This window comes from Gracilinanus agilis, chromosome 3, assembly GCF_016433145.1.
Source record: "Gracilinanus agilis isolate LMUSP501 chromosome 3, AgileGrace, whole genome shotgun sequence".
Taxonomy (NCBI): Eukaryota; Metazoa; Chordata; class Mammalia; order Didelphimorphia; family Didelphidae; genus Gracilinanus; species Gracilinanus agilis.
This window is the reverse complement of record NC_058132.1, coordinates 603462415-603473899: the sequence shown is the minus strand read 5'-3', so window position 1 is coordinate 603473899 and position 11485 is coordinate 603462415. Positions and strand designations below refer to the sequence as shown.

The window sequence follows — 11485 nt, the reverse complement described above, 5'->3', positions numbered from 1 at the left end:
CTCTACTGCCCCTCAGACCTCCAAGTCATTTAGGAATATGCCCATTCATGGGCTTTTGCTCCTGACTCAGCCTCAATGCAGACATAACTCAGCCTCAGCAGTTTCTATAGGGAGAGATCTCTAAATGAAGTCCATCCACTCATGAAAACATGCATTTCTATATGGCTGCATAGGGTGAGAAGCTGGCCCATTGTCCCCAGAACCATAATGGCTCTGCTGACTTCAATAGCTTTCAGAGGGAAAGCGAGGCCAATTCGAAAGTACCAGAGAAAGCAAGAGGGAATTGGACAATGAACCCCCTGCCCTGATACTAGAAGGAAAAAAAAGAGAACATGAAAATCCCCTCCCTATCCCCACTGGGCCTCTTTTGTGTTGTTATTGCAGATGCAGCAACAGACCTGCACTATATATACAAGCAGCGGCTGCTGTTCCACACTGAACTCTTCATCTGCCGCCAACCAGACATGGGAAAGGTGAGCAAAGCACGAAGGTGCTCTAAAGTTGTTGTCGTTGTTGTTTTCAAATGGAGAGCATCTTTGAATGCTTCATAAGCTCATTGTTCATTTGTAGATCATCTTCTTCGAGGACCGGGGTTTCCAGGGCCGCTGCTACGAATGCAGCAGTGACCACGCTAACCTCCAATCCTACTTCAACCGCTGCAACTCCATCCGTGTGGAGAGTGGCTGCTGGATGATTTACGAGCGTCCCAATTACTCTGGGTACCAGTATTACCTGAGAAGAGGAGAGTATCCAGACTACCAGCAATGGATGGGCTTCAACGACTCCATCAGGTCCTGTCGGACAATCCCTTACGTGAGTTTCATTTCATGCTGGTCGATGAGAAAATGTCACAGGCGAGGGTTTCCTATTTATGAAATGTCTTCCAGCTTAGAATAAGAGTTCAGAACTGGTTTGGGGATACTTGGATGTTAGGATCAGAAGCTCAAAGATTTAGAGTTGAGAGGTGCCTGTGAAGAGAATCAAATCTGCCCTCTTCTTATTGGAATAGTGGGGGAAGCTTCTGAAGTGTTTCTAAATCTTTAGTGTAGACACCCTTCCTCCCAATCCTATCAAAACAAAAACAAATGACCAAAAAAAAAGGGACCAGAAGGAAACGTTTTGATACCAACAGTTATACCATATAGAGAGATTCAGTTCTTTAGTGTTTGAAAAAGAAGAGAATGAAATGAACAGTATCAAAAATGAAAAGGGTGACCTCACCTCTAATGAATAGAAAATTAAGGTAATTTTTAAGAACTGCTTTGCTCAATTTTACGGCAATAAATATGACAATCTAGGTGAAATGGGTGAATATTCACGAAAATATAAATTGCCTAGATTAACAAAAGAGGAAATAGAATACTTAAATAATCCAATCCTATTAAAACAAAAACAAATGACCAAAAAAAGGGACCAGTAGGAGATGTTTTGGTATCAACAGTTATACCATATAAAGAGGTTCAGTGAATTGCTCGAGGTCCTTTAGTGTTTGAAAAGAAGAATTATGAATCATTAAACACTGGTCCTTTTTTCTAATTATATAAATATGATGATTCTTCTCATTTAAAATGCTGCAAAAGATAGATGGTTTTAGTGGTGTGGATACTTCCTCCACAGCTGCATATCACAATCCCACCATGTCTCAGTAGATAGTTTCATGAGTTACTGCAACAAAAAAAATTCAACCAGTGTTCAGCCTTTCTGACCTTATCTAGGCTGGCCCCATCATGGCAGAAGCAATTTACTCAAAGTCTTTCTAGCTTGGGGAGATGTGTGAAAGATGGTGCTGCTGGCAGAGCCTTTTAGTACCCAACATAAGCTTCACACCATGCCCGTAGCACTGTAGATCTATAACTGGAAGGGACATGAATCCAACCTATTCATTTTGCCATTGAAGAAACAGTCCTTAGAGAAGTTAAATGATCTGCCTACAATCGCCCAGCTAGTAAACATTAGAAGCTCTCACAGCATCCAAGACATCAGAATAACATAGCTTTTCATGTTAAACTTAGAAACCTCTAAAAGCCACTTAAGTCATGGGTTAAATTCACCAAAAAACAGATTCTGCTGGACTCATCTAATTTCCTTTTGTGGTGGAAAAACAAAAGAAGGGGTCCAGATAAAATAACAGCAATGCAATGTGTCTTGACTTTAGCTATTTATTCTTGTGTGATGTGTTTGTCAAGGACATGGGAGAATGTAATTTAGGTCATAGAATAGATGTAGAACTGTAAGGAGCATATTTCTAAAATGTAGTAATTAAGTTTCACATCAGCCTGGGAAAAAAATCTGTTATTATTTGGAATTCATAGATATTGTACCTCACCCTAGTGCTACTTTGAATTTTTTTTTAACCCTTACCTTCCATCTTAGAATCAATTCTGAATATTAGTTTCAAGGCAGAAGAGTGGTAAGGGCTAGGCAATGAGGGTTGTGACTTGCCCAGGGTCACACGGCTAGGCCTAATTTGAACCCAGAACTTTAATCTCATCTCTAGGCCTGGCTCTCAATCCATTGAGCCACCTAGTTGCCCCCTACTTTTAATTAAAAAAAATTTTTTTTTGATGCAAACAACACATTCATTCTGTTTGCTATTTATACTAAACAAGGTGGAGGTGATTAGAACACTAGAGAAACAAATTTAAAATTGAAGCTGGAAAATGTAAACAGATTAAGGCTAACTAAAGAAAAATAGAAATAATTCATTTAAGCAGGAAAAACAAACATTATGGATCTTATTAATGTAGAAAAACTAGCTTTCACTTATAAACGACAGACCTTTAACAGTCCCTTGTGGGAAATAGTGACGGGACTGGTGATTTCTTTGATGAAGAGAACTTCCAGGAGAAACAACTTTTTCTAACATAGATTGGCACTGCCTCTGCAAGAGATTTTTGCCTAGAATGCTGAGAAATTAAATGGCTCGCCCAGGGTCACGTGGTTTATTTTTAAGGTTTAAGCCAAGGTCTTCCTGTTTTTAAAGCCTGCTTATTTTTCATTACACTGCACTGCCTGTCCCAGAGTAGGGGATAAATATTAAATTGAATTGAAAGAAGGAACTGTGCTGTGTAATCCTCTTTACACATGCAGCACGTGTGGTTGCAGCTTTCAATATCTCAAAAAAAAAAGCATTTCATCCCTGTATTTAATTTTTTTTCTGCTTTATCCCAAGAACTTTGAAGACAGAGGTCTTCTGACTGTCTGTCAATGGTTCCTAATCAGACTTAACTTTAAGGCTACTCCAGGTAAAACAATGCTATAGACAAAAGGGAAACAATATATCTGAGGGCAAGAAAGAGAGTATCCTTGAGAAATACTTACCTTATCCAGTTAGACACAGCTAATCTTGTGACTCCTTCCTGAACCAGATAACACTTTTCAGCTTATTTTTCATCTTCTCTTGCTATTTCCTCCCCCCAACAGACCGGGTCCCACAGAATGAGGCTGTATGAGAGAGAAGACTACAAAGGTCAAATGATGGAGCTCTCCGATGACTGCTCTTGTCTCCATGATCGTTTCCATCTGAATGAAATATACTCTCTTAATGTCTTGGATGGCTGCTGGATCCTCTATGAAATGCCCAACTATAGAGGAAGACAGTTCCTGTTGAGACCTGGCGAGTACAGGAGATACATGGACTGGGGAGCCATGAATGCCAAAGTTGGTTCTCTGAGAAGAGTCATGGATGTGTACTAAATAAAATTGCCAATTATTATCACTAATATAAAAATTAAATAAATATGTAGATTGTATTTCTGGCACTAATTGGCTTTTGTCCTTTTTTTAATGTCGTTATTTCGTGGATCTCCAAGGGGGAAAAAAAATTATCACCTAGAAGCCAACTTTTCTGATAACGAACCTCTCTGAACTGAGGTACAAGCTCTAGTCAGGATTGTGCTTGAAGCTCAGGCACTAAGCTCTGGTCAGGAATATACTTGAAGTTTTACCAACTTCATAAAACCTGCAAGAGTTCTCACTTCATGGACATAGATGCTGAGAATTTATAGTCTTCTCGTTGCCACAATGAACCGTTGGAATAGGATTTTTTATGGACTACTTAAGTGCTGATAAATGGGAACCCAGCAGGGCAAATCTCCAACCACAAGATAATATAGCTGAGAAAAGCCTTTATTCTATATTTGAATTTATTTTTAATTCTCAAAATATTTATTCTTTTCCAATAAGTGAAAAATTCACTCAAAAAATAGATGTATACAATGAAATGCTTTGGTCTTCAGTTAATTTAAATTAAGATGACAACAAAATAGTCAGGATTCAAAGTTATAGAGTAGAATATTTTAGTTCATTTTCCAGTCAATTCATTCTCCATTGGCCACAATTTTTAATTTTGTCATCTAGGTTAACAGGATATTAGACTGATCAAATCCAAAATCAGCCCTCTATAATAAGAATGCATACAAGATATAGTAGAGTGAAGAAGAAAAGATTATCTAAATTTAACCTAAATGTTAACCCCAGGAAAGAACTAGATACCTGGGAAGTCACCCATGATAAAGGCCAGAATAAGGGACTGATGAGTGCTTAAAAGGATTAGAAACTGGAAAGTTGAATCATCCACAAAGAATTACAATAAATAACCTTTACAAGATTTAATATGGGATGCAAAACTTTTTTATATATTTAAAAATCCAAACACTGTCAAATAAGGAAAATGACCCCTTCTATAACTAATAGTAGTTATAATGGCTAAATTAATGGGAATAAACTACCAGAATGCCCTTCAGGAAAAATAAATTATACATGAAAACTGTTAACAACATCAGGACTGTAAAGTTTTCTTCTATAGTAGTAATCCTAATAAGATAATTCAACTTGGAAGTCTTTCCAAACATGGAAGAACTGTGCTCTCATTAAAAAAAAAAAAGTGTGTGTGTGTGTGGGGGGGAAGTATTGACATTGTTTAAACAAGAATCAGCCAAACCTTGAACACATGTCTTAGACCCATGGCATAGAACAATTTACTATCTGTTACATTTCCAACCAAGAAGTTCAGACACCTAGAAATAACACCTTTTTAAAGAACCACCAATATTTAAAATCCCAGTACAGCTATTCATCTGAAATCTTGTCTCCAATCAAATCTTGATAAGTATAAAGTCAGCCATCATTTTATACCCCAAAAAACAGTTAGGGGTTTAAATAATTATATGCATTGGGCAGCAAGGTTTATTGGCACTCACATGTACAAAATATAGTTTTAGGCCATAGACAAAGAAAGGACAAGTGAAGGAAGGAGAAGATAAAGTCCAAGTCCTTAGAAAACAGAGTATAATGGAGGAAGAGAAAATATTTTTAAATTTATGTTTATATAACAATTCAAGATTTTCAAAGTGCTACCTGGGAAGTAGACAATACAAATATGATTATATTCATTTTACAAATGAGGAAACTGAGGCAGTGAGAAGTAGTGCCTTGTATATGACCACAAAACTAGTAATTTTGTGGAGTATGATGGAAACCCTTGTCTCCTAACTCCAAGTTCAGTGCTCTATACATTACACTAAGCTATATTTTATGTCAATGAAAATATTTAAGAAAATAAATACTCTACTAAAACAATAAAAGCAGCTATATAACTAGTTATAACTAGACACAAAAGCTAATGGGTGATCAGAGCCCCATGAAATTGAAAGTTTCAAGAAATAGGTAAGCATTAAATAGAACTTTGACCTTAAACTTAAAACCCAAGTTATTAAATGTCACAATACCCTTTGTTCAAATTTGACTTTACAATCAGTCATCTTCAGATTATTCTAGGTCTTATCCACTTTATATTAACTAAGTATTAAGTATTCACTTTGGAATAATAGTATCATATTTAGTGATTAATCTCTTTGTATTTTGCATATCTCTGAGCCCCTTATGATCAAGGGACTCAATCTCCAAGACTAGTGCTCTTTCCATATTGCCATATTTCCTCAAACAGCATCCTATAGATTATTTTTTAAAATTAACATAAACCATACAAATTCCTTTAAAACACACACACACACACACACACACACACACACACACAAATATTCAGAAAAGAATAGTGCCTTACTCAACAAAGGTTCCACCTAATAATCCTCACAGGAAGTGAATGAAGAATTAGCTATTGTTTACACTATGACATAAGGTTTGATAGACTACCTATAATGGTCTATCAAACATATATTAGATCAGATATTGTTGTATACAATGAATTGGACCATAATTGAAGATGACAGAAAAAGTAGGTTAGATTCCATTTTGATAAATCATACACTACTCTTTTTTTCAAAAAATAATTTGAATGGCATGTTTTCTTTTAACATTGCCTAAATTTCCCACAGTATCCTTTTCAATGCCCTTCTGGTGAGCTATCCCATATAACATTTTTTAAGAAAAAGAACAAAAAAAAATTTTGAAAATGTAAGCAATAGTCCAGACCTGTGAACCTCCCACTTCTTCAAAGAAATAGTTGGGGGGGGGGATGTTTTTTCTACCATGGAACAAGATGCTTCTGTCAAGAAAAATTCATCACTTCTAAACTTACCACATGTTGCTGACTCATGCTTAGATTGACCCACCTCCCTCAGCCTCCTCTTCCCTCAATTTAGAGGACTAGAGGGTGGAGTATTATATTCCTTCAGATATCTTTCTTTATAGAAATCATATACTAGACTCTTAGATCACTCTAGTTTGCATCTGCTGTCTTTCCTGGTTCCATCTCCTTGGAACAAGACAGGTAGCCCTTTGGATTCCACCCCCCCCCCATCCCCACCTCCTGTTTTCCTGCTTTCTTTTTATGTAGTCTTCCTCTTTAGATTGTAAGCTCATTGAGGGCAAGGAGTAGCTTTTTATTTATTGTATCCCCAATGCTCAGCACAATGCTTAGCCCCAGTAGACACATAATAAATGAATTCTCATCTTTTTTCTTTATGGGCATGCTTGTTCTTTGTAATTCTTCAACATTCACTTTCAATCATTTTGTGGGTATTGTTCTTTCCATTTAAATGATTGTAGACATGTATTTTGTTTTCCTGGCTCTGCTTACTTCAGTCTATATCAGTTCCTGTAGATATTTCCATATTTCTCTGTATCCATCATATTCATCATTTCTTATGGCATATTATCTCATTATACTCATGTAACACAATTTGGTTCGTTATTTCCCAGTCGATCAACCTCTACTTTGTTTCCAGTTCTTTGCTACCACAAAAAGTGCTACTATAAATATTCTGGCATTTATAGAGACTTTCTTCTATCAATAACCTCCTTATAGTATATGCCAAGTAGGTACACTACTCTTAGTGATTCCAAGCTTCTCCCTGAATCAAAGCACCAACTTATTGGTATTAATAATTTTTCCAGTAATATTATATGCCTATGAGTCACCAAATACCATAGTCTCTTAATAAAGTTGTAGGTCACCCAAAGGCAATGGAGCCTTGGTGGGCTTGAACAGGGTACAGTGTATTACTAATGAAGAATCTTAGAGGGAAAATGTTATAAAGGTTGTCAGCAGAGAGATACATGGCCAGGACAGAAGTAGGCTCTTCATATTGAAGAAGGGTTTAAAAGAAAGTATGACTGGGTGAGAGCTGAGAGAAATAGAGAAAAAGAAGGGTAGGGGAGTAGAAGCAGATTGCATCAAACCTAAAGCATTGATGCTGAACACACTCCTCTTTCACAACCCTCTTCTTCACAAAAAGGAGACAGGAATGGAATAGAAGGAAATTTAAAAGAGAAGAAGAGGCAGTGAAACACACAATTAACATAATTACTGGGAATGTCAATAGGATTAACTCAACCATAAAATGGAAGAAGATAGCAAAATGGATTAGTCAGCAGAATCCAAAAGCATATTGGATAACCAATGGACACCCTCACTTATTTCAATTGTATTCAAGAGATCTTTCAAAAAAGCACAGAATACATTGGATGGACTCTCTGTGGAAGATTTATAGGATAGGGAGAAGAATCATATTAGATGGGTTTCTGTCTACACTACTGTAATGAGTACATGTTAAAGTCACAAGTCCATTAGAGTATCCAAGAGTGAAAACAGTGGACCAGGATTCAAGAAACTAAGTTTTTAGTCACAGAATCATAGAGTGGGAAGGGATCTTAGCAATCATCTAACTTGAGCCTCTCATTTTATGGAACAAAAAACTAGGTTCATAGATTTAGATCTGGTATGGATCTTACAAGCCAACCCCTTGTTTTATAGATGAGAAAAATGCCAGACTACACAGTTCATAAGTATGTGAGGCAGGATTCAAATTTAGATTAGCCAGTCTTCAAACCAATTCCTGTATATGAGCACCTTGCTCAAGGTCACACAGAAAGTACTGAAAAACCACTTAGTCTTTCTGAATACCAGTTCCCTCACTGTAAAAAGAGAGTTTGGACTAGAAAAGCAATGAATCCCCTTATAGCTCTCATATTCTGTTTACTGTTGTGCCTATTACAAATCAAATGCACTTGCAAATTTGTAATTATTTGCTATTTTAGCACAATTCCACTGCCATTGCCTTCCAGTCCAGTGGCTAAGCCCATGTTGATTCTTTTTTCATGAGCATGAAAATTAGTTCATTAGGTCCTAATATAAATAGAAATTCCTTTCTTTTGATGAGGTCAGTGTCTTCCACTATCTTCCACGCTGTGCTAGTTGAGTAACTTAATGTATCTTCTTTTTTATTCAAGCTTAAGCATAATAGATTTTTCTCTAGTGCTTTCTTTTAATTGTGTAAATCTTTATTTTTCAAGTGCACTTCTTGTCACAACATCCTGTTGGATTCTGCTTTCTAATCTATTTTCCTATTCTCTTCCATTTTATGGTTGAGTTTATCCCACTGACATACACAGTAATTACTGTTAATTATATGGTTTCATTCCATCTTCTCATACATTTCCTTCTATTCAATTCGTATCTCCTCTTTATAAAGAAGAAGGTGGTGAGAGAGGAGAGTATTCAGTATTAGTGCTTTAGGTTTGATACAATCTGCTTTTACTTCCCTCCCATTCTCTTTCCCTCATCCCCACACCCAATCAGTGGTTTTTATCCTTTCTTCTCTCTTAAATCTCTCTTCAAGATCTACCCTCTTTAGTTAGAGTTTGTTTTCTTTAGGATTAATCTCTTCTCTAATCTTCTCTTCTTCTAATTCCCCCTTCTCCCTTCTCAGTTTTCCTTCCTGTTTCCCTGTTAAATAAAATCTGCTTGTTTACTCATTACCCAGTTCTGTGAATGTATGTACTCTTCTTTGATTAGTTCAGAAAAGAGTGAGGTTCAGATGTCACCAGCTCCACTCCCTTATTTCTCTTCATTTGTGTATTCTTCTTCTTTTTAAAAAAACCCTTATCTTAAAAAAAAAAAAAAAAACAAAAGAAAAGAAAAGAAAAAAAAACCCTTATCTTCCTCCTTAGAATCAATACTTTGTTTTGGTTCCAAGGCAGATTGGTAAAGGCTAAACAATGGGGGTTAAGTGACTTGCCCAGGGTCACACAGCTAGAAAGTGTCTGAGGCCAAATTTGAACCTAGGACCTCCAGTCTCTAGGCCAGGCTCTCAATACACTAAGCTACCCAGTTGCCCAGCTGCCCCCTTGTGTAGTCTTCTATTTGCATAACTTGATTATATGAGATATTTTTTCCCCATCCTCTTCACCAACCCTCCCACAGTACATTCTTTTTCTCTCTCTTTCCATTCTTTTAAGCTCTATAATGTTCCTGGGAGTTTTCATTTGGGGGTTTCTCTCAGAAAACCAGAAGTTTCTTGTTATTTCCATTTGTACCTCAAACTCTAAGAGATCAGGGTTGTTTTCTTGAAATATGATGTCTAGGATTTTTTTTGGTTGGAGTTTTCAGAAAGTCCAATAATTGTAATTTTTTTCCTCCATGATTTCTTTCCCAGGTCATATGGAGATCCAGATAGTTGTTTTTGCTATGAAATAACCTAAATTTTCTACAGTTTTTTCAGTCTTGACATTTTTTGATGTCTTGAGGAGTCAGTAGCTTCTGTCTGGTCTGTTAATATCTTTAGGGAGCTTGTTTCTTAAATTAAATTTCATATCTCTTGTCTGAAATTTTAATTCTTTCCCCAATCATCTTCAATTGTTCTTATTTCTTTTCCTTTTTTCTCATGTTTTCATTTGGCTTTTAAAGTCATTTTTAATTTGCTTATACTTTTGCCTCTTCTCTTCCAAAAATTCTACTTGAACATGTGCCCAAGCTGCATTTTTCCCTGCAGTTTGGCTAGTAGAAGTTTTAGAATCATTCTCTCTTTTTTTTTTTTAATTTTTTTTTTTAATTTTTAACCCTTTGTACTTTGGTGTATTGTCTCATAGGTAGAAGATTGGTTAGGGTGGGCAATGGGGGTCAAGTGACTTGCCCAGGGTCACACAGCTGGGAAGTGGCTGAGGCCGGGTTTGAACCTAGGACCTTCTGTCTCTAGGTCTGACTCTCACTCCACTGAGCTACCCAGCTGCCCCCTAGAATCATTCTCTTTTGATGTGTGTCTTGAATGTTCCCATCACCAGTTCTTTATGATGAGATTCTTTTTTTGTTTGCTCATACTTCCTATCTACTTCCTGATTTTGGACTTTTTCTTAAGTTCAGGGCCTGTGTAATTTCTAGAAATTTCAGAGATAGACTTATATCCTCTTTGGTCTTTCTACTACCCTTTTTTGGTGGGGAAGGTGTGAAGTGTTGTATATCTTCAGGATCTCATGGACAGTTCTGGTTGAAGACTTGCAAATTTTCAGTGCTCCTTAAGTAGTCTGAGCCAAGGACAATTCCAATTATTGCCCTCTTCAACAGAATTCTGTAAGTTCCTGACCTAGGTTTGGGTTCAAGCAGCATATCTTTGGACATGTCTCTTATATTTCCAATGAATTGCTGCTTCTCTTTGCAAAGTTCTTCAGGTTCAGAAGTGTAGACTAGGGGTAGCTGGATGGCTCAGTAGATGAGACCCAGCCCTAGAGACCATTGATCCTCTGTTCAAATCTAGCCTCAGATACTATGTAGTTATGTAACCCTGGGCAAGGCACTTAACCCTAATTGACTAGGTATTACCACTTTTCTGCCTTGGAACTGATACTTAGTATTGATTCTAAGAAAGATGGTAGGGGTTTAAAAAATAAATAAAAGGACCTGCAGGCTCCCTTTTGGTCTAATATTTCTGCCCTGAGTTATTCCTCCTGAGGGTTTCAGACTGTACTGGAGGATAGAACCGAGACCCCAAACAACTTCTGGAGTTAGAGCTACAAAGCACTTCTGAACTTTATCCTTGTTCAATATCCAGTCTAGATTCTAAGACCATTTCTCATCCTAGAATGCCAACCCAAGGCTTTCTCAGTCTATCCTCAGTCTGTGAATTTGAATTGTTTTAATGAGTGATTGAGCTACCAGTTGAAACCTATCTCTGTAGCCTGCACTATGTTGGGATGATGCATTAGGATACAGGACTTCTTCTTGCCCTGGTGCATATCCTCAGTTCTCTTT

General features: G+C 36.9%; 1 protein-coding gene across 1 annotated transcript; it reads left to right on the top strand.

Moving 5' to 3' along the window:
* The first annotated feature begins 384 nt into the window (after positions 1-384).
* LOC123240109 (gamma-crystallin D-like) lies at positions 385-3696 on the top strand. Its single transcript, XM_044667501.1, is given in 4 exon segments — positions 385-442; positions 445-473; positions 571-813; positions 3424-3696. Coding segments are annotated over 4 exon segments (603 nt in total).
* The last annotated feature ends 7789 nt before the right edge of the window (positions 3697-11485 follow it).